Here is a 24,370-nt window from a genome sequence, read left to right as displayed (position 1 = left end):
GTTCATTATAAAAACCATGACAGCTCCCTTTCAAATTAGAAAAGCGTATTACTTTCTGATAATGGTGCAGGAACAGAAATGAAATAAAACTTCATTATTGAACAGTTATGGTATTAAATTCAGACACTAAATATTAATCAGCAAGGTGTCTCTGTATTATCTACTGGAATATCCAAGGAAACTTTTTCTTAAACATTTGCACAGAATTCAGCCACACAAGCAACATCTGTTAAAGTCTCTGAGATTTGTTTCAGAGTGGTAGCCGTGTTAGTCTGTATCAGCAAAAACAATGAGGAGTCCTTGTGGCACCTTAGAGACTAACAAATTTATTAATAAGGACTCATCTAAGATTTGTGCGATTATTCTGTACAGATAGACTTTTCGGGTGAAGATTCTGAAGCTCTTACCCTGATTAGTGGTTTACTCCTCAATCACTCTCAGAATAAACTAGATTAAATGGGAAGTGCTTAAAGAGTTATGGCAGTCCTCAGTATGAGTAAGGGGAACGTAATCTGGCCCATTATTACTGTATTTACTATGATAGTGCCCAAAGGCCTCAACCAGGTTTGGGACCCATAAACATAGCAAGAGGTTGTTCTTGCCCCTAAGAGCTTATGGTCTAAATCAGTGGTAGGCAATCTGTGGCCCATGGGCCACACACGGCACATCAGGGTAATCCGCTGGCAGGCCGCCAGACAGTTTGTTTACATTTGCACGGCTGCCCGGAGCTCCCGGTGGCCACGGCTCACTGTTCCCGGCCAATGGGAGCTGAGGAAGCGGCAGCCAGCATGTCCCTGGTTCAACTTTGCCAACAATTAGGTCTCTTCAGAGACCAATGGTCCTTGTGACAATGCATTGCTGGCATTGATGTACCATTGATTCCCTAGTCAAGTCCCATATACATTTTCCCACTTCCAGCAGCAATCTGTTTTCTCAGATATTTACATTTTGATTTCACAGGGTATGACTGAACGAGTGGTTAGTTTATCACTCCTCTGGGATTCCTTAAAAAAAAAAGACTTTTGGTGAATAAGCTCATTGTTGAACTATAATCAATTAGCTAAATTCTCTTCACAGCAATTAATGCAGCTAACTGTGATAAGTGAAAAATGTAGACAGATGTCTTAGACATTGTTACTCATTTTTGTCCTTTGAGGAGTTTCACTGCAGTAGTGTGAAATTACACAATGGCTTTTTAAAAATATATATATATTTACACACGATGGAGTTGATTATTTCACGTATTAGAGGTTAATGATTTTTAGAATCAGACATTATCTTGTTGTAACTACCAGGTTTAGTCTTGAAAGCTATTGATTAAAATATTAGAGTAAATGATGTGTTGAAAATAATATAACAGTCTTGGTGAAAAAAGAATGCTTAAATTGCACATTAGTCCTTCATTTTCCATGCAGAATAGTAAGCCGGGCACATGATAACTCCACAGCTGCTTCAATAGGTGTTTGGAAAACGAATCAGTGACTTTTGAGAACAGATGAAATGGCAGTGGGAATTTAAAAATTTAAGCAGATCACCCATGGCAGCAAATTGCAGAGAAATTCCGTTGGTGTTTTGGATAACTTTGCCGTAGCACCAAGATTGAAACCTCAGCAGTGGATTTTAAGGCCTGGTCTTAAGAGAGCTGCACAGCTGCAACTCCCATTCAAGACAGTTCAGCAACTCTCTGCCTTAGACCCTTGAGATCAACTGGTCCAGTAATCCACTTCTAGATGCTGGTGCCTGGTCTGCTCCATAGGGCCATTTCTATCGGGTACTTTGTGCCCACCACGACAACGCTGAGTGTCAAGTTACACATGAGGTGTCATACACTGTACAAATTTGTGGTGAATTTGTGGAAGGGAGTTTCCCCACATGCACCAACAAAGAGAAAACTAGGTCATGGGGGGGAATGGATGAAAGCTGCTGGAGGCCAACAACAAAGAGCAGCTTCCCTCCTACCTGATTCCTTTCTGTGTACTTCATCCATTGACCACCTTTGTACACCCCATGCTTGCCAGCTGCTCTGGCAGGCAACCACAGATGTGTCCATAATGGTCTGTGCCAGAGAATGGAGTCAGAGGGGTTGCTCCTGCTGTCAGCTACACTGTGGGTGTAACTCCAATGGCATTACTCTCATGTACCCTGGAGTGAATGAATAAGTAGGGAATCGGGTCTGCAATGTGTGAGTAGCAATGGCGAGGACCATATACCTATAGTGCTGCCTCTGCTGTCATAAAGAGCCTCTCTCAGTACTGTGTCTGTTTCTTCACAGTAAACCCACTGCGACAGTCACTGCTCACGCTCCACGTAGTTCACAATCTGCTTCCCTGCAGGGTGGAGCTAGAGTGCAGAGTACTGGGAAAGGGGCATGTGGGAAAGGAAGAATAAACTGAAAAATAGGACCAAGCACCTTGTTCTCCTAACTTGAGAGGCACTCAGCTGGGCCTCCGGAGAGCAGGGTTCGGTTCCAAGACCAGAGATGTATGACACTTCCAGTATTTGCTTTGTCTGGTCACATTGCAAGCTCTTTGGGGCAAGGACGGTCTCTCACTCTGTGTCTGCACAGCAGGTCCCTGGGGCCTGCAATCACAAACAAGAGTAATGGACTGTTTTTCATTTGCACGCTCTTTGCCCAGACCGTGTTTCGTTCTTTTGTGCAGCAGCATCATTTCTTATGTTTGGTTCCAAAGAGACAGAAACGTAGTTTGTAAATATTCAGAGACAGAGGGAACACTCAGCTCCTACTCGAAAATAACAGCCCAGCGGCCCAAATACCAAAGCTTTCTGCCCCCTCTAGTCACTCTGAGGGCTTGTTTCCTGTTGATAAAATGCTTTAAATCAGTTTCAAACCTCATCCAGGCTGGCATTCCTGGGCTGGAACCTAGCAACACAGCAACGCTTGCTTTGCATTTCTCTTACAGATGCAAACCTCAATTTGTTCAGTCCATGCTCACATGAGTCAGTCCCACTCAAGTAAGCGCTCCTCCCTTGAGTAAATGTTTTCAGGATCAGCCCTGTAATCTTTATAGAAAACCACTTTCTAGGCTTAAAGCCAAAAGTGGCCTCAGGGGAGAGTTCAAACCAACCAATATTTTTTCGCTGAAAGGCAGATTTTGATTTTGATTTTTTTTTAAAGAAACTATAATCTCTCCATTAAACTCGTCTTCCCCTTGGAAATAAGGGGTGTTTTTTCCCCATTTGCTTGTGTGTGAAAGGTCTGTATACATTCTTCTATTCTGCTGAACAGCATTATTAGAAGTTGATTGTGCATGGAGCTATATGCAAGATGTTCTTTATCTTTAGCTTTGTGAGATGTTAGGAAAGGCATTTCAGGTCTTATCTGATTGTGTGGCCATGCATACAAACAGGGTTACTCTTAAACGCATGATGAAAAAGTGAATACATTTCCTTTAAAACCTCTAGTTTGGTAATGATGTCTGCAGCATCAAACTGCCTGATGTAGGCAAGGCATAATTTTATTAGCCTAGATGAAAGACAAATATGACCTCATTGTGTTTTGTAAAAAAAACATTATTTTGAGTCTGTCTGGTTCCTCCTGCTAGCTTGCCCAACTATGTTATTCAGTAATGTTTCGTCCATGAGAACTTCTCTGGGAATGGTGTGCAACAAGAAAGAAAATAAGGCCAGGTTGGGTCTGACATCTATTTCCATGGTTTTGTTCTTGCTCTTTGAGCTCTCTGTCACAGTTACAGACCTCACCTAAACTTTTTAGATGCGCATGTACTGGCTACAGTACCTATTCACTTCCACATACACTTCACAGTATAGGTTATGTTTAAAGGCCTGAATGATCTGGGATCTGGCTACTGAGAGATCAGCCTCTCCCACTTTGATCCATTGTAGGAGTTTTTATCCATTATATCAGATATAATGTAGAGTGAACTTTCCACTGCCCTCAGCAGAGCATTTCTAAGGTGTAGAGCCCAGACCTGAGACTCAGGAGACATGGATTATATTCCTGGTTTGGCCACTGGCCTGCTGATTGACCTTGGCCAAGTCACGTCACCGTCCTATGCCTCAGTTTCCCCATCTGTAAAATGGGGATAATGGTGCTTATCTCCTTGGTAATGCACTTTGATCTCTGCTGAGGAAAAATGCTAGATAAAAGCAAGGTATTATTATTATTTAATTTATTTGCTCTGTCATTCAGCCAGAACCCACATTTGCGAATTCTAAGAGCACCACATAAAGCTTGCATATTTCCTCATAGATATAGCTGGCTAATCATATCAGCAGGTCAGGAAATTGTGAGGTTTCAACATTTGTTTCCATCCTGAATGGGCATGACAAGCTGAAATACTGAAACTTTTCACAAAACAAAAAGGTCCAAAAATTTTCAATTCAGAAATGTCAATCCAAAACATTTTGACATTTTCAGGTGAAAGTATTTATCATCACATTGACGTGTCAACATTTTGTGGTTTATTCTCATTTTTGAAGACTAAAAAATTTTGGTTTTCCAAATCGATTTGGGGATTTTCATGGATTTGTCCCCTTTTCTCTCGCTTTTTCTGACCTCTTTTCCACTGGAAAGCAGGGGAAAAGGTAGAAAGTGTGAAGAGGTGGGAAAAACCTAGCTGTCACCCATTTTTACTGTTTCCCCCCTTTTCTAGTTGGAAAGAAGGTTTTTCCTCATATTCCAACACTTTGTTACTGTTTTCTGTCTTTTACTAGTTAGAAAGCAGGGGAAAAATGTGAAAAATGAATTTTTGTCTCCAGACGGAATGACCCCCCTCCCCCAAACAAAATCCCAAAACTGAAAAGGAAAACTGGAATTTTTTGGTTTACAAAAATTGAAATGAAGCACAAAATGTCTAATTTCATTTGCAAATTCAGTAATGCCCCCAAAAAATAAAAAACAAAATGGTCAAAATCACCGTATTCCTAAAATTTTGATGTTGGCTAATCCATTTCTTTTTCTTGTGGGCAAAAATGTTCATTTGATATTTTTTTGACCGGTTCTACTATTAATTTATTGGAGTGAAGTTTCCCTGGGTTTGGTTTGGTTTGGCTTGGTTTTTGTTTGGGTTTTTTGTTTGGGTTTTTAAAAATACTTTTGTGCATTTAATGAGCAACTAAGTTAGTGGTCTGTCACTACCCAAGCAGATAGTTGGTTTCATAATGAACCACAAAGCACTCAGATGTTTTGTCAGTGGACATGAGACACATTTGTAAATATAACAAAACTATTAAAATGGCAGGACAGGTACCTGATCAGACTTTCATCCTGCATTTTTGTAACCTCCATTCTTAGGCCTCAATTCAGCAAAGCACTTTAGCATGTTCTTAACTATAAGCATGGGCTGAAGTCACATTGACTTCAATAGGACTAAGCACCTTTCCTGACTAGAGATGTTTTCCCAAATAAGGGCCAAAGTGAGTCAGTGGGTCAGTGACAAGTAAGAAACAATTCATTAATATTGTGATAAGTTCACGATCACTTAGGAATTTGATGGTTGCTGCTATACTGGAAACTGTGGCTACTCAAGCTTTAACAGCTATGCCAGGGATAGATGATCAGACCCTTCAGTTCCAAAAAGCATCAATCTCTATCTCTAGAGCCAAAGGAGAATCTGCACTAGCTATTAAAAGAGGAACTATAATGCAAATCTGGACAGTTCTGATTCCATCCAACAGAGGGCAATGATGCACATACATGTTAGTTTATTACCAGTATCTTGATATTAGCCACGTTGCTAGCATACTTGAAACTTGCAAGTTACAACTTCATTTGGGTTTTTTTTTCGTTCCTGTCCAAGCAGGGCCCTTTTCATCTGCATAGTTCACTTGAGATGTAATCATTAACATTTAGATTAGAAGAGGAATCTCTTTAAGGATGGGAGGGCATGTTGTGAGAAGACTTTTCCACTCCCACTAGTGGTGAGAGGGGGAGGGGCATTGCAGTGCTTAGAGAGATAATTACCTTCCCAGCCATGGGGTGAGGTATGGGGTATACAAACAGCTAAGTACATGGGTGTAAAGAGAAAGTAGGTTAGAAAGAGGGAAGAATTAAGGGGTAGATTGGCTGCCATTGAAGTCAGGGGCAACATTTCCACCAACTATAGTGGAATGGAATCAATTCCACAGAATTTTTATGGCCCTCACGAGTCCAAGTTCGCTGGTTACTGCATCTTTCTTGTGAGGGTTCCTCATGCACTCAGCTATGTTGAACTGGTTTGATTGGGGTCAGGGAGAGCACTTCCATACATGGCTGGAGTCCTTGGAAAAAAGGAGAATAGAAAGTTACGAGAGGGTAAAGTAGGGATTATCGCTCACAGAAAACCCCTAGGCTTGCAAAGATGTTTCTCTATGGGACGCACACATCATCTGATATATTAAGGTGAAGTATTGGATATCCATAAAGGAGTACTAGCAAATTGTGTCCGTTTTCAAACACTTTGCTTTGTCAGCTTCACAAATTTAAAATCAATCAGTTGCAGTATAGATCAGTTGAACAGACATAAAATCTTATGGTTATCTCTCTGACAAAAATCTGAAAATTAAAAATGAGTTTTTAAAGACTCTGATTGGCAAACTTCCATAATACTAAAAACGGGGTTCCTTTACACCCATTGGTGTTAAAATAAATGCTGAAAAAGATGACAGCAGAGGGTCTTTTCATAAATTGGAAGGGGAGGGGGACAGTGCTGAAAAGTAAGTGCTCTAGGAATGTTCAGCTCCATGTTCTTCGTGCACTATCACAAACATGAGTGGAAAAACCAACTACAAATAAAGAATCCGTGGAACCTCTGGAGAGTTGTCATAAATCTGTAGCTTTTGTATCCTACAGTGTAAAACACTAAAAAGCATTCATTTAAAATGAAGCGTTATGTCCAATATTAGTTGCCTAATGTCTCTCATTTGGACATCAATTATAAATGTACTGACAAAAAATTTTTTCCATATGTAAATTATTTAAGTACGAGTGTTAGTTTTTGCAACCCTAATAAGCTCAAACTTGTGGCACTAAGCTGTTTCTCATTGGATTGCTATTATTATTATTATTTATTATGATTTATTATTTATTATTAACAGCATCATAAATGTGTCCCGTGAAGCATAAACCCAAAGTATTTACAAATGGTGGCGGGATCTTTCAGTCCTTACAGAGCAAAATTCCCATTTGAGACTTTGTGGAGTCAAAATGAAGCGAATGGGAATTGTGGCAGAGTACGGACTACATAACCAGGGTCATCACCATCAATTTTCCTAGGTTAGACTTTTAACATAAAAATTGGGCAAGGAGCATATTCAGCTGAATGTCTGTCTTTCCCCGCAGTGGCCTTCCTCTGCAGACAGCACATGGTGCAGTTTTAGCACATTCCAGCGGAGGCTCCGGGAGCTCCAGTGAGTCCGAGAGCAGCTCCGAGTCCGATTCCGACAGCGAAAGCAGCTCCAGTGACAGTGAGTGTAACGAAGAGTCGCGCAGTGCAACTCCGGAGGTAAAGCTATGAATTCAAGCCCCTTCTCCCAGCACACTCTCAGGAAAAAGCCTTGTCACTGAAAGCGAAATCCTTTTATCCTTCAGAAAACATAAAAGTTCTATTCTGTTTATTGTTATTTGCTTTCTTCTCCCTTTATGCTGTCAAACACATGATCCACACACTCTTTTTAGCTTTGGGGGAAACCTTCTGGCCCACATTTCAGTTACTTCAGAGAAATATTTAGATTTTTGCCCAGTACCAGAGAAGATTTTATTGACACAGTATTTGTCTGGGACGAAGGAAAGGCAACATGACAAAAATTATATCTTCAGGGACCTGCTTAACTTTTTCATTGTATTAAATTTCTCCAGGGCCACATTGTAAACTAGCTAAGGAAGCCTAATTAACCATACATTCTATAGTAAAAGTAGCAATAATCACTGATTGACTGAAATAAAAAGGCTGTGTTAAAAATGTAATTGTGGTTTAAACTAAAATGCATTGCTTCTCTAAGATTTGTTTCCTATCATTCTTCGATCTGCAGCCTGAACCTCCCTCAACAAACAAGTGGCAGCTGGATAAATGGCTAAATAAAGTGAATCCCCATAACAAGACCATTATCAACAACCAAAATGAGACTCATAGCGAGAACAGTTCTCAGTCTCAGAGCAGTCAACAGACTGAAGGACAAAATAAAGGGAAGCTTAATAACAGTCTGCCCCAGACCGATTCCAAAGACAGGGCCGTCCTTAGTCCCATCCGGGAGAAAGCCAAACCACGAGTTGCCCAGAAAACTCCAGATGCAAAAAGCTCCAAGCAGAAGTCACCAGCTCATAATGAGCCAACTTCACAAAGGACTCCTGGGAAAAAACAACCCAAAAAGGTAGAAAGGACTTCCAGTGTAGAAGAGTATAACTGGCCCAAACCAAATAATACCAGCAACACTCCCAAAGAAAAAGATACACAGGAACCACCAGAGCAACCAAAGGTTCGCACAAAAGCAGCCGTTGGAAAGACAGCTCCACGAAAAGAACCAAGGACTAGCACGGGACTTGCTTCTGAGAAGAAAAAGTACAGAGGCCCGAGCAAAACTGTCCCTAAATCCCGTGAATTTATTGAAACCGATTCATCTACTTCTGATTCAAACACAGACCAGGAAGAGAGCCTGCAGGCTAAAACATTACCAGCTTTCAGTGGGCCTGCCAATGGCATCAAAGTAAAGGACTCCAGTAGTAACATCCTCAGTGTAAGTAGTTTAACTAGCAACAGCAGCAACACATCAATAGACCAGACCAGCAATGATTTAGAGGAACAACTCTTTTCACCGATCCCAATTGTGCAAAATGAACTTCTGTCCCCGCTGAGGGAATATGAAGAACTCAAATCCCTTTGGGTGAAAATAGACCTTAGTTTACTCTCTAGAATACCTGGACAAGAGCCTTGTGAGACCGCGGCTGTGAAAACCGAACCACGAGAGGCAAATGTGAAACACAGGCGACAATCTCGAGAGTCCCCCACCACAGCCGCTGAAAAGCCCTCCACAAAATCCAAAAGGAAGCACAAGGTAAGTCATTTTTATAGTCCAAGGGAAACCGCTCCATTTCCGTGTGTCAGCTGAGTAGGCACCAGATAGAACCTTGGTGATCTGCATTTCTTCGTACCCGCCCTAAAACCTCTCCACAAAGATTTAATTGAAGAGACAGTTCTGTAGAGCTATCATATTACTAAAATATGATTGTTTTTTTACAAAAGATGCTACACTACATTTACCAGTGCATTGTGAATTTTCATCATAAACTATTTAAAACCAAACTCTAATTGTCAAAATCAATGAACAATGTATATTTGGTGATGTGTCGCACTTTCCCATTCATTTGCAGTGGTCAGTAATCTGCAGTGGGATTCCCAAGAACTAGTGCAAATTACTGAGGTTTGATTGTACCTAGAAAATGTGACTTCTGTTTGGAAGGCAGGTTTTTGTTGTCTGGAGAGTTACAAGCTGATTGACCACTGACTTAGGCACTGCTTCATTCAAGTCAGTGGAGTAGTACTGGCTTATGCCACTGATGAATTCTGACTTTAAAAATATAATTTTGTTATATAAACAAATATGATTTATAGAAATACGATTTGCTTAACTAGCTGCTCCCCCTTTGCAACTACCTGAAATGAAGAATATATTTTGACTTAAGGGACTATGTTTTATCATGTGTTTTATGTTATTTATGCCCAAGGGTATCCTGTCTTGTGGGATATGACAGTATGCTTCAAACTAAAATGTGCTTTCAGAAAAGAAAGGGAGGTTTTATATCATAAATGAATTTTTGTAGAGGGATTTTCCAGCTGAAATGGTTATGCTCTGGTCTTTCAGAGAGAAGACATCATTTAATATTTTTATACCCCAAATTTTATAAATCACTGGGAATGTGACTTCAGCTGTCAGTTCTATTGGCCTCTTGAACTGCATTAAAATGCTGATTTAGAGTAGTCTGATGATAGAAGGAGGGAGTTAATACATACAAAGGCTTGCAGCCCTTGCTCATGTGAATACTCACATTGACTTAGGTGGGAATATTCACGAGTAAGGTCTGCAGGAGCTGCATCTCTGTTTTTACTCTGGCCTATGCATTAAAATTATGCAGAAAGAAAGGCATTGTGTGAATGTGTATTTTGTGTGCATGCACATGTCTGCTGGGGTTTATGCGAATAATATGCTAATAACTTGTAGATTTGCTAACTCAGTGGGGCGATAGTCAGTAAGAATCCTGGCTAGAAGAAGACTACGGTACCGGTAGCTAAACCTAGGGCTCAAGGAATATGATGAGTTATCTAAAAGAGTGGGGGAACCTCCTCACTGCATTAGCTGGGGCTTTGGATCAGGAACTGCCAAGATGAAAAGGTATACTCTCTGGATGCTTGGGCATTCCACTAGAATGAAAATACTCAGCTGAATATTAAAATAGCCCTTTCTCTTCCATTTTGGTTGTTGTATGCTCATCAGTATCACTGCTCACGGTGACGCAGGAGAAAGCAAGTTAATTAGGGTTTGTGCTGCACGTGTTTAAAACATGGCATGAAGAGGCTGATTTGGGTTTCAAAATCATTTTATTAAAAGATTTATTTAAGGCACAAGCTCATGGGCTTGAGAGACGGTATGAAGGTTCCAGTGACAGAGCAGTAATCAGCTTTACTTATATCTTCTTAGTTCAGGCACTGAGGTCATGCAACAGGGAATCTGTCAAGGTAAATTTTGAACCATCTACCCCTTGCTAATCACTACCACTTTAGGGCTCAGGCCTGCAGCCTCTCAGTCATCTGTGTAATCCTTACTCATGAAAGTTGTCTCATTGACTTCAAGTATATTAATGAGTAAAAGATATTCATGTGAATAAGATTTTGCAGGATCAGGTCCTTATATCTTGATTATTTATGATGCAATACAGAAGCAAACTGTAGTAAAGTGAGGCATTTGCTTTACAATTATCCATCTGGGTTAGTTTTTATATAACTTAGTCATGTGTTTGCAACACAGATCAGCACATTTAGGCCTTTTTTTTTTTTAGTTATTTTCACTTCTCTTAGATATCAGTATTTTAGCTGCTGCTACTACAAAGGAATTATGCTGGGATTCTTGACGTTCTCTTAAGGTGAATTTGTGCTTAGATGTGGCATTTTTCAAGCTGTTCTTGTTTTGTTCAAGCAGTCCGAAAGCTTGGATACATTTGTTGAAACCAAGAAACAGCGCCTTGAGGACACCTCAGCCTCATGCCTACTTCCACCGTGTATTTCTCCGATACCTAATCACAGATTAACCAGCACTAAAGAGTAAGTATTTCTTAATACTAAGCTGTGATTTAATAACCATGCTCTTCGAAAGCATTTGTTGTGGAACTCTGTGATAAAGCATGGCTGTTGCCCAGTGGCTTGGTGTCATTGCTCCCATCTGTCATGTAGAGGGATCCATGTTTTCTGAATGGACTTGAGCTATCCTTTTGCTGGGCTCGCGGAAACCACAATATCACGGAGGCACTGAAGGGTGGATATACACATGTATCCTGTCCTCTCAGCCAGGTCCATGCTGCCCCTGATTATCCCTACCCTGAACACCGGGAGTTTTCTACTGAAAAAGAAATCTGTTTTCTGAGGGCCAAATCTTGGTTTTACTGACACCAACAGTGGCTTTGCCATTAACCTCAGTGGGATCAGGATTTGGCCCTTATAAATAGATGTATATAAAATAAAATGTTGGTTTTGTTACAGTATTGTCTGATTCTAGTTATGGAACAAAGTCCTTATTCTAAATATGATTCCGCCTGAACTATGGAGCAGTCCTGCCAAATGCCGAGTGGAGTCCTGGCATGTTAACCTCCTACAGTACAAAGCTAGTAGAAAGTATTTAACTTTAAGTAGCACTTTATTTTCCAGGGTACATATAACCGTATAATTGGTATCTCTCTGAAGTATTGCATTTTGTTTGAAATGGCTATAATGCATCAGCAATCAGGCACCACATGAATTACATTTAATAGTATTATAATCACAGGATTAACATTCTGTAAATAGAGAGAAAGCCTATCAGTTTTGCACTTTTATTGGTTTCAGAGGTGTAACTTCTGATTTCCACTGGGGCAAGCAAAGATTCAGGCCCAGAAAGTACATGATCTTGGGGAAAAAGTATCACAGTGTCAATATTTAAATTTATGGAGAAGTTCTGAATTTAATTATTTAATTCACATCTTTTAAAGCCATTAGGAAGTCTACAGAGCAGATTATAATCTTATTTATACTGCTTTAGTTAGAGTAACTCCACTTTGTCCAGAATTACACCACTGAAAATTAGATCAGAATCTGGTCTTCTATTTCATTGAGTCTGGAAAAGGCAGATGATTTGCAGGTGATGGTGTGGTCCATAAAATGTTGCACATTTAGTAAGCATGATAATGGGTGTTCCCAGTTGTCATTCCTGAAAATACAATGAGCTGAGATATATTGCAGAGGGAATCAAAAATTATCCATCCCCACCAGTTCCATTATCCATTACAAAAAAAATTCTTTCCCTGTCTCAAATAAGCCCTAGGGATCCACCCCCAACCTGATGTTTCTTAATTTGAGCTTGTTTTCCAGGTCATTAATTTGATTCCTTAGAGCTTTCAAGCCTTTGGTATTCTCGGTTAAAATATAATTGTGTCCATCAATAGTTATTTCCATATGTTAGCTTTTTCTCTCGCCCGCTGTGAATTGTGAACCAAAATTTTTTGACTCCTTAGCCACTGACGTGATTGAGGCCTGGATCAAGTCGAGTTCATTATTAATATCTTCCAAGTTCATTTTAAACAAATCCTATGTTGTTTGATCATGCAGGTCTGCAACTCCCAGTGATGTGCAGCTGAATGTAGATCAACCCTGATCCCAAAACTAGGGGATTGAATGTGTAATGACAAATTTCTGCATAGCACTAGATTATTTTTAAGCATTCAGGAGCCATTCTATTTTCCATCAAGGATAAGCTACAAAAAATGAGTCCAAACCAGTCACTGATTCAGAGGTAGGCGGGAAATAACACTGCAGTTGCAAAATAGTAAAAGAGAGGCATGTCACTTAAGCCCCAAATTTTATTCCCAAAGGTTCTACATATTAATACAGTAGAGCCTTGATAATCTGTATTTAATTATTGTGAGAACTATTGTGAAATAGCAAGTAAAGCCCAATCCCACAATCCGAGTGAATTAATCTTTGCATGTATGCAGACCCTCATTGGGCACAAGGATCCACCCACACAGATCCGATTGAAATATCAGGATCCAGGGAGTTATATTTTTAAAAGTATTTAGGTGCCTAGCAATGCAATAGGTGCCTACTAGGATTTTCAAAAGTGCCTAATTACCTTTAAACCTGGCCGTCAGTGAACAGAAACAAGAGAACAAGCAAGGAGACCATATCACAAAGACAGGTTTTTAGAAAGCCACATGCATCAATGTTTTGGAAATTAAATGCCTAATTTGCATATGCTGTTTCCATAATTGCACAAGTAAACTGGGTATTGGCATGCTCAGATGGTCAGTTATGCACCTAATAACCACTTGCACACACAAATACCCCATTTTCATTATGCAGCCATAGTAATTGCATAAACAATTAGGCATCCATGTGCTTGTATATTCTTATACATAATCCTGAGTGTTTGCCTTTTCCCAGATCTGAACCAAGATATATTATATATAATTATTTTAATAATTGCAGTTCAATTTTAATTATTTCTAATATGTCATAACGTGCTAGCGAATGTATTTTTAGTAACATGAAACCTCCATATTACACTAGGGGCTTGAAGTCAATGGGAGTCTTTCCGTTCATTTGTGGGTTTAGGGTCATTCCCTAGGATACTAAATCTTTCTGAAAAGTGGGAGGAGACCACCATTTTTTTTATTTTATTTTTTTTTACTGTGAATTGTAAAGTTTGTAAGTTAGGGAGGATTGGATGCATTAATTTTATACATATTTGATGAAAATTGTATTAACTCCATCTTGGTTTTTCATTTTAGGGCAGACAAATAACATTTTTGTACAGTCTTTCCTTATTAAGTCCACAGGATAACAGAAGCAGAGAGGAGAGAGTATTTAGTGGTTCAGAAATTAAGTATTGTATTCCAAGAGCATAGGATCTCAAGTTGACCTAAATATCTGTTTTCCAGAGATTGCTTTGGACACTAAGCATACAGAGCTTTTTTTTAATTTAATAGATCAGCCAACCATTTTGCACTAGCAATTTTATTTTTGTTATTATTTTATTATCTTTGTTAATACAGGTATTTACTTCCAAGAGCAATTTTGCAGGTGTAATTAATAGCACATGCAGGTGATGGCAATTAATGTCTGGCTACCTAATTTGTGGGCACAGTCCAGTTATTAGACAGCTCCTTGCCAGCATTTGTACATGTGTAACAACACCATCAGTTATTTGCAGATATGGGATTCTGGTTTTCAAATTAAGCCCATACAGCCCAAACATGCACAACAGCAAGCAGACAAGAGTCTGTCTTAAGCAGTCATTTTAGAGTATTTCTAAGATTTTCAGTATAGGTTTGTTTGACCTTTAGTTAAAGATGCACCTGTACTAGGCAACATAGATTTGCTGGTCCCTTGGGTAGTCACGACAGCTTTCATTATAGTGTTGTTCACAATAAAACTACCCTAGTACATCTGGGACAAAGACTTCAGCTTCATTCAGTTGCTGCCACATGGTCCAACCTCATGTGAGAGTGACCTTTCCCTGCTAACCCCCTGCAGAAGATTAGATACACCATCAGTGTGAAGCATTTCTTTGGGGACAGGGAGAGTGGAAAGAAGGTAAAGCCAAGTGATTGGCATAGACAATGGCTTTGTCTCACTAATGGGCCAGAGATACTATAGCAGACTACAATGAGTGGATAAAGTAAGGGTAAAGAATGGCCTCTTGAAATTCGAGAGTAGATGAAAATTCTTCATCCTTCATACACAGGCTCCCGTGTGGCTTGCTTCATACCCTACAATAAACAAGACTGAAAAAACCAGACAGGGAGATTTCTCATTCCTTGATAATTGGCCTTCTCTGACACAAAGATTAAACCCTGCAGCCATCAGTTCTGCTTGTATTTTTTTCATGCATTTTTATGTTTCTCTCTTGATTATAAATATAATTTAACTAATAATCATGTCAGCAAATTAAATCATAGAGTCCAGGTGTTTATTGCAATAAATTCATTCAAAATTAGTGATTACTGCAATGAAAGATCAGTTTTTTATCTCATTAACAACCCAAAGCAAAGTGACAGTCCAGTTAACTACTGGTAACAATTGATTTCACAGAGGTTATTGTTAACATCATGAGTCTGAAGTGGACAACACTGCTACAAAAGCTATCAGTTTAATTTCTCTGAAACCCTGTTTGGCTTGAAAGGGCAACTAAGAAAATGAATAATTGCAGCTGGGGCTGAAACAGTCAAAGGGCTTTTGCTGTTTTAATTTTTATATATAGATATAGATAAAATATCTCCGTGTGTGTGTGTGTATGTGTGTGTATACACATACACACTCACTCTCACTCACACACACACAGAGGAATATTTTTGGGGTGGCTAGGTTGAGGCCCCGCCTCCCACGGAATGATTTGTATGCCAAATCTGAGTAGCTGCACCTGTAACTGAGGTTTGAGCCCACAACTGAAGTGTGGGTGCAAAATTGAAGGCAGTGCCCCAAAAATGGAGGCCAGCTCTCTGAAATATATAAGAACGCTAGCCAAGAGAATAGACAGCTGTCCTGGCAGCTGCTGCCTTTTCCAGCTACACAACCACCAACGCTGAGCCTATTCTAGATGTCATTTACTTCCCCCTTAGTAGCAGCAACTGGGTAATGCTAGCAAGGTTGTTATGTGGCTGCCTAAGATTGCCCCCTTCCAAAGGTCATAGACTCCACATAGCCTGAATTCCAAAAGCTGGATTACGAAACTATCAAGGGAGGCTCTGAGCAACCTTGACATCCTAAAGCAGGGGCTGGATTAGGTCCTAAAGTGGGGGATTGATTGACCTTCAGTCTTTCTGCAAAAACTTTTGAAGTGGGCCCATCAGACCCAACTCCCTTTTCTCCAACAAAATGTTTATTGGGGAGAAGAAGAGCCCCTCAGACTTTCCAATGTGGGGACAGGATCACAGACTCTACCCTAACTTTTCTTTCACAAGTGGACTCCATTTCCCACCTACCTTCCAGTACCCTATTGGCGCGGGCACACGGATGGATGGATGGATCTTGGGCTAGGCCAGAGCCGCCAGTCTATCTCTTCACTCACAGTATGGTCCAATGGATACGACGCTGGTCTAAGAATCAGGAGGTGTGAGTGTCCTGCTCCCAGCTCTGCCACTAACTTGGTCTCACTGTGTGGCCTTCCTGTGTCTGGTTTCCCAACTGCACAATGAGATAACAAACGTGTATCTGAGTGTTGCTGTAACCTAGGACTGTGGTAATTCACGTGAGCTCCACAATGCATTTTGGAGATCGGCGGGATGCAAGGAAGGCTTTGAATGAGAATTTTCTGAAAATGGCAAATCTTCCCCAACCTTCCCTGGCAGTTCCCTCCGCTGCCTGGTACACAGCTGTTTTCATTTGGTCTTATTCAGCTGCCCAACCTGGTTTCTGAGTAAAACAGTCTGCTGTGCAATCAGTATCCGTAACCTTCCTATTGTACCGCTGTAGACAGGCGATGCTGGTGAAGGTCCCTTGTTCTGAAGAGCTTTCATATAATGAAGAGCTTTCAACAGGATAGTTTTAGCCACATATTAATCGTACTGAAAATGAGTCTGAGTGGCAATGACAGTACAGCGTATCGGGTTTTTGTTTGATTATAGTCTACTAAGGTTTTGGGAATATTAATACACTTTCATATTATTAAAATTGACACAAAAGCCACAATTAGAAAATGATTGAAATAGACACAATTATCATTAAAATTGGTAACATTGTGGAATACAGCCAGGCTGGAATAAGGAGGAGGGTGTTGAATATCACCAGATTGACGAATTAGGCAGCTTGCATTGCTTGTTCCTCTCTGATTTGCTGCTTTGAGGTATTGTAAATCTATAATTCCTGACACTTACTGAAATTGACTAAGAGGGACACATAAATTTTTGTTAACTTAATTTGCTATTGAAAATTTTACTCAATAATGATGAAAAGTAAATGACTTTGTAGTGCAATATTAGTTATCTAAGAAAAGATTAAAATTCAAGTAATCTTCATAGACTGGACTAGGACAGTAACTAAAATAAAAATCCATGACCAAATGAACATGTTAAACAGTCAGGGGGGTTTACATAGCTGCAGTTTTTACACTAGTGACCATTCTTTTATACAAAACAGGCAGTCAGCCATAGCATCGTGTCAGCTTTCATGTTAAAAACATAGTTATTTTCCAAACCAGGTTCATTCATTAACTGGTATTCGCTCAAGAGCTTTTGCCAGCTGCTCTGAATCATTTTCTGTAGTGGGTCACATCCGTTTTACTTGTCAGGTGAACTAATGTCATGTTATTGTTATGGTTATTATTTGGTGGCTGTTACAACCATTTTGTTCGTTCACATGCTGTACTGTATGATGGATATTTGCTAAGAGCAGGCATATGGGCCCCAGTCCAGCAATGTATTTAAAATTTTTATCTTTACGCATGAGAATAGTCCCTTTAACCTCAAATAGGGCTACTCCTATGTATAAAGTTAAGCATCTGCTTAAGTGCTTTGGGGGATCAAGGCCCCTATGCCTTCTGTGATGATGACTGACTCAGTATAGTGTTTAAAGTGTCCACAACTGTATTAACACAATCAGACAAAATAGTCCCCCTGAAACAAAAGGCCTTTGCTGTCATTGAAGAGGCAAAGAATGCAGGAGTAGCTTTTTATACCTTCACTGGCCTCCTGCTACTCATAGTCATATGAGGGCAGAATCTGGCCTCCAGTTAGATGATATCAAGTGTTTGGCAATGTAGAGAATATAAAAATACCCAAAGGCTTGTCACCCAACCACTTCTTGTCTGTTTCTCCGCAGCGGGAGTTCAGTTAAAAAGGTGACTAAGAAAAGAGAAGAGAAGTCATTCCCTCCTCCGTTATCCCCGCTGCTGGATGAGCCAGCACACAGGCGTCACAGCAGTGACAACAGCTCCTTCAGCCAAGAGAACAGCATCACAAACTCCTTGCAGACCGGCAGCTCTTCCTCTTCGTCTAAATTCGGAAAGAATGAGAACAAATCCTCTTCGAACCCCAAAGGAATCTGTGTAAGTAACTGGTCGGAGCTGCTGAAAGTGAACACGATAAAACAAAAGTAACTAGGCTTTGTTCTGTTTGATTCTCTCTTTTTTTTAATGTCTGTTTAAATCCTTCTGTAGCCCCACTGAAGAGCAGCTAGGCGTGGAGCGTTTGAGAGCAGTACACAAGCTCTCTTGCAAGTTCCATTTTTAGATCGGCATTAAGCATCCATTTGACATCGTGTGTAACTGACTAGAACACCTGGTCCCTCAGCTTTATAGGCTAGATTTACAGCAGCGGAGTATCTGCAATTACTCCTCCTGCCTGCGTAGTTTTAACCACACACGTAAAGAAAAAAAATCTTCTTTGACGAATTTTCTATAATGTTTGCATATTTCTTATGACGAATATCCCCAAATTCTCAGCTGGTAATTAAGCACTGGGGCTAAACTAAGCATTGCAGATTGAACTGACCGCCCAGTAAAAACCCAATGAAAAATTGCCTGTGTGTACCACACTCACGAACCAACTATCTGAGCACCTGCATTTCTACCACAAGCTGCCTCCTGATTTGCTTTTTTTCTCATCTGCCTTCATCTGCTTTCCTCCTTCCCTTTATTTGCTTTGATTCGGTTTCTGCCAACTCAAGTCCTTTCTGACTGGGATACCTACATAATACACAAAACTCTCTGTTGTGGAGTAGTTAGGGTTGTTACATCCACTAAATGCCTGACACAAATCCACAATAGCAAAGAAATAACAAGTTAAGTTCCTAACTTTACAGACCCTCTCGTCCTCCACCCCCACGCATACGCTTTCCCAGTAAACTACAGACCATGTGACACAATCTGAACTCCTTCTGAGGAAGTGGTTTGCATCTGAAGAAGTGTTTTTTTACCCACAAAAGCTTATGCCCAGATAAATCTTCTAGCCTTTAAGGTGCCACCGGACTCCTCGTTGTTTTTGTGGATACAGACTAACACTGCTACCCCTCTGAATCTGAACTCTGCCCTGCTGTCGCCTGTATGGGTTCACCCTTCTACCAGATTACTCTATCCCCCAATACTGGCAGTTGTTGATGTTTGGCGTAGGAGTTGACTGTGGCAGGAGAAGATAGGTAGGTAAAGGAGCATGGGCAGAAGGAGTGATGCAAGGCTGGCATCCCTCTGGAGGGTACAGTGGCGGTTGCCATTCATGTTCCGTGGTATAAGGTAGCTGACATCACAAGGGGTGGATGGCTGTGAGTGAAGGAGAAGATGTTATGTGCTGCTAGGTGGCCTCACTTCCCATCTCCTTGCTTTTGTGTCAGGCATGTTCTATGTGTAGCAGTGCTTCACACTTCACAACAAAGTCTTTTGTGTGGGAACTCCCTTGGTTTCTTGTCATGCTTAATTAGGGGCGGGCGTTGAATGAGGGGTGAGGGGAGGGGATGTGGGGACATTAGAAGTGCAACAGGAGAATATTTTTTGTCCATCAGCAGCTGCACACGAGGCCTTCTCTGCTGTAGGATAAAATCTGACAGAAAAGCATAGCTCCTCCTGAGGAAGGTTTTATGTATGCCCAATCAGGTTTGAACTTACCATCAATCAGGTTTGCCTGCATTGGACCCCATCAATCAGGCTTGTGTGGACCAATCTCTCTCCCTCCCTCCCCCCATTCCCCCCTTTTCAATCAAATAGTCACGCTTGCATGTACTCACTCCCTAAGCATCAACCAACCAGGCCTGCTCATGCCCAGCCCCTCTCGTCCTCCTCCTCTGAACCAGTCACACTAATGTGCACCTGGTCCCCATCAACCAGTGAGGCTTGTATGTGTCCATCACCCCCACATCCCATCAATCAGACTTTTGTGCACCCAGGCTCTCCCATCTATCTGGCTTGCATGCACCTGGCCTCCATCAATCAGGTTAGTTTGTGTGCACAGTCCATAAACTTGAGCTATTATGAGAATAACAGCTAAAAATGACCATAAATTCCACATTCTTTTAAAAATCTTCCCATTTGAGCAGTTCTCCTCAGGGGCCTCCTCTCTGCCAAGTTTTGTCTGGATAGGCAATGGGGTTTTTAATAGATATCGGTCAACGGTGAAAAGTAGGGCTGCAAAGGAAACTTTTTAGCCAGTTTCAAAGGCTTCTTCTTAAACATCTATGAAAAGAAACAAAAAAAAAAACTGCTTAGAAAATTCAAGGGGCATGAAAATTAACCCGGTATGCAATTTCACAGCAATTGGACACCTACTTTTAAAGAAAAATGGTAATTTATGCTTAATTTTAAGACACTTTTAGAAAGGATCCCTAATTATGGAGTTACCGTAATGCAAGATTTTCTTGTTTGCTTCCATTGCCTTTTGACCATTGCAGAAATGGGTGTGTTTGGCCCCATTTTTCACAATTTCCCATGTCATGAAAGGTTGCCAACCTAGTATTGTAAAATGAAAACATGCAAGTTGCATTAGAATGTAACTGACAATTTACTTTACCTTATTCACTTGTCCCTATTGCTTTCTATCATCATGTCACTTTACTTCAAACTGCGAGAGCAGTACACATGCCTTCCACCAAAATCAATGCCAAAATGAACTGCATATGTCGGCAAATAAACCGTGATATGTAAACAGCCAGGCTGTTTCCTCCCTCAGTCCCAACATCATCCATCAGATACATGCTTGATTTATCCATTGAGTTGGTATCTGAAATATTCACCCACTAAAAGGTATTATAGGGCTTTTCCGTAGTTCATTGGTTAATCCGTAATTTAGTTCATCTGATTATAAACAGAGTTCACAAACGAGTTCCAATTGCCTAGTCTAACTGTTTATGTTGTAGCTCTATCTTATAATCAGCCAATGCTCCGGGATCTCTTTCCCCTCCCAACACTTTTAATAAGGGCCTCGAGCGAACAGGGTTCTGTGGTATCAATGCTGACTTTACACCTTTCTGAAAGCATGTGTTAATGAGGCCAAGCATCTGAGCAATATCTAATAATGGTGCTTAATTAATCTAGTGGGTTTGTAGCAGAAGGGAAAGCAAGGTGATTTGTGAGGTTCCTAAAATGTGAACAAGTATCTGAATTTTAACCTCAAGCTGTGCCAATGATGTGTTTTTCTTGTTTTGTTTCAGTGTTTTAAACACATAAAGGAGTTTGGGTCAAAGTTTAAGGAGTTAATGAAAATTCTCTTCCGTAGGAGGAAGAATCTCACAGTAGACCAACAAACAGTCTCCTTGATACCAGCCATCTAGAAACAGACATCTGGTCTACAATGCCTACACTCTCCAATGGGAAATCCGAGTCAAGAAGACCTAAAATAACATTTGATGACATGTATGTAGTATTAAACAGTCCAAACACGTGGAGTAAGATTTTATCTAGATGTGTAATAATCCATTTGTGTTAAATATGAGTTATATGCTTGGGGTCTGAATCAACAGTCTTCACACAGGCAAAACAATGGGAGCCGTACTTGTGTCGTAAAGGCAGAATACATATACAATACATGATGCTACATAGAGTTTTTCTCTTGACAAATGAATTTTTATCATTTATTACGAGTTTTTTGACAAATGTTTTCAGATTATAAATGTTGAATTCCAGGGTAATTCTTCCCTAATTTTTTATTTTAGCTTCTCTAATGGAAACTTGTTAGAGTTAATCAGTTTGAGTTATTTTGCCTTTTCCTCTATTCGGCACACATTAATGGCCCCCTTTGGGCTGCTTTTTTCCACAGCTAGCCATTTGTGCTCACCAGTCACATGTTCACTAAGCATATCATTACATTCAGCAGCTTCGTATTAATATCAGAATAAATTTAAACAAATAAGTGGGCATATTTGTCTATTATAAATGGTCAGCATTCTTCTCGGATAACGTTTGTCCAACAGTGTGAAAACTTAGCCCTGAAAAATTAACTCTGTCTCCTTAGGCTTCACAATGCAGACTATTACATGCAAGAGGCTAAGAAGCTAAAGCACAAAGCGGATGCACTGGTAGGTTTCCATTCATTTTCTGCCTTTTTTTCAAGCACTGAAATTGTATGTTTCTGAACGGATCATCCAGTGTGAACTTGTACACTGTGGGCTTCATCCAAAGACTATTGAAGCCAAAAAGAGTCTTTCTATTGACCTCAGTAAATTTTGGATCAGACTTCATATAAGATGACCACAGCAAACCCAAGCCTGAACACAGTTCCTAACTGTAGTGGGTTCTAGCCCACGAAAGCTTATGCCCAAATAAATTTATTAGTCTCTAAGTAAAAAGAAAAGGAGTACTTGAGGCACCTTAGAGACTAACAAATTTATTAGAGCATAAGCTTTCGTGGGCTACAGCCCACTTCATCGGATGCATAGAACGGAACATATAGTAAGAAGATATATATATACATACAGATAAATTGGAAGTTGCCAAACAAACTGTGAGAGGCTAATTAGTTAAGACGAGCTATTATCAGCAGGAGAAAAAAACTTTCGTAGTGATAATCAAGATGGCCCATTTAGACTGCTGACAACAAGGTGTGAGGATACTTAACTTTAGGGAAATAGATTCAGCATGCTACAAGAACTCCTCGTTGTTTTTGTTTCTATTAAGGTGGCCTACTAGAGCTGTGCAGAGAAAAGTTTTGTTTTCAGAAGGATTTCAAAACTGAAAATTTCAGAATTCTCCGTGAAAGAAAATTCCAAATGGAAATTCACTCTGGCTCGACTGAATCATTATGATATAATTGTATTATATGACATGATGTATAATGGGATACAAATTTTTAAAAAGAAAGTCATCTCAAAGCAAAACAATGAAATGTTTCATATTGTAAAAGTTGAAAAAAGACATTTTTATACGGGCAAAAGTTTTTTCCAGTTTTCTTCCAAAACAAAATCCTGACGAAATCAACACAATTTGGCAAAGCATTTTGATTTGGATGGAACTGCTCATTTTGATGGGCTATGGCTCCGTCAACCTTAACCTGGCCAGCTCAGCAGTATGGCCATTGCATTGTAATGGAGATTTGGATCCTGTCTGCTGCAGCTGGTACCAGGCAGCAGCTCCCATAGTGGTATAGAACTCTCTCATTTCTTTAAGTAAGGTCACTATAAAATAAAATTGAGCCTGCCCTCTAAATTTCCCCCTACAAATCCTATGCAGGGACAACTAATAGTCTTTGGGTGACTAATTATCTATTTTAAGGGTGAAAACAATATTCTTCCTGCGAATCAGTGTATTTAACAGTAAGGAATCGCAAATGACTGTGGTTCCAAACAAAGACAAAAAAATGTAGCCCCCATTGTTTAGGAATGTCGCAGCTTTGGGGGTATGTGGCAGAGAGAGAGAAGGGATCAAGCTGCCAATGTCAGCTCTCCGTGCTCCTTTTCCCGATTCAGGGGCATGGCCGCTGTTCAGCATGTTTCCTGCAGAGCTCAGGGTTTTGGCAACATCCCCTGATTGTCACTAAGCTAGAAGTCAGACCTCCTGACGTGCCCATTTACAGAAGGTGGCCCACGCTGCTCACTGAAGACTGACTCAGTAGAACATGTTGAGTCAGAACGCTGACATCTATACACAGGGAAGGCTCACAGAAGCAGACTGACAACACCTCCTGCAGCTGATTGACCTTTAAGGAGAACACACATCGTTCTGGCATAAACCTGCCTCCTCTATGCTAGCAAATATTTACAGACTCAAGCTCATGATGGTCTCAACATGCTATGTCAATCCGCTTTTCTCCACAGCCTGATTCACTCAAGACAGTGTTGACTTGTCTTCCATCTTCTTACCATTGACTATGCCTTGTAGAATTAGGGGTGTTTCTCAAGCAGAACTAACATGAAAAGGCATGGCACATCATGTTGTTGCCCGCAGGCAGGCCTTTCATGTCATATGTAGTTTGACACCCCCAATGCTCTGATCAGAATGCCAGGCCAGCTGCTGTGGTATAAGTTATTAGCAGCCACAAATGCCCATGAACTGTGTATCTGCCTTTTCTTTCCACTATTTAGATCTTTTTTCATTTTTTCATCAAATGCGGTTGCACACGTATTTCTCCAAGTAACTCGTTTATCGTACAGTCCCGTGGCATTAATTGTCTTATGGAAACAATTGCTTCTGGTTACTTTGTGCTGACACAATGAAGCACGCCAAATTGAAAGATGTGGTGTTGTGCTTGGGAAGATAA

The 24,370-nt window shown here is 40.3% G+C and overlaps 1 protein-coding gene across 10 annotated transcripts in view; it reads left to right on the top strand.

The window, feature by feature from the left end:
* AFF2 (AF4/FMR2 family member 2) overlaps positions 1–24,370 on the top strand; it is a 405,287-nt gene that overhangs the window by 352,394 nt on the left and 28,523 nt on the right. For 7 of the 10 annotated variants that reach the window (XM_037909514.2, XM_043522586.1, XM_043522587.1 and 4 more), the window contains 6 exons: positions 7,301–7,463; positions 7,990–9,009; positions 11,146–11,270; positions 18,015–18,240; positions 21,395–21,531; positions 22,130–22,193. In XM_037909514.2, coding sequence (XP_037765442.1) covers positions 7,301–7,463; positions 7,990–9,009; positions 11,146–11,270; positions 18,015–18,240; positions 21,395–21,531; positions 22,130–22,193 — 1,735 coding nt within the window. The remainder of the gene's footprint in view (positions 1–7,300; positions 7,464–7,989; positions 9,010–11,145; positions 11,271–18,014; positions 18,241–21,394; positions 21,532–22,129; positions 22,194–24,370) is intronic. The other 3 variants (XM_043522588.1, XM_043522584.1, XM_037909513.2) reach the window with 1 other exon arrangement.

This window comes from Chelonia mydas, chromosome 9 (genome assembly GCF_015237465.2).
Source record: "Chelonia mydas isolate rCheMyd1 chromosome 9, rCheMyd1.pri.v2, whole genome shotgun sequence".
Lineage (NCBI taxonomy): Eukaryota > Metazoa > Chordata > Testudines > Cheloniidae > Chelonia > Chelonia mydas.
This window is presented reverse-complemented; position numbering and strand designations above follow the sequence as displayed.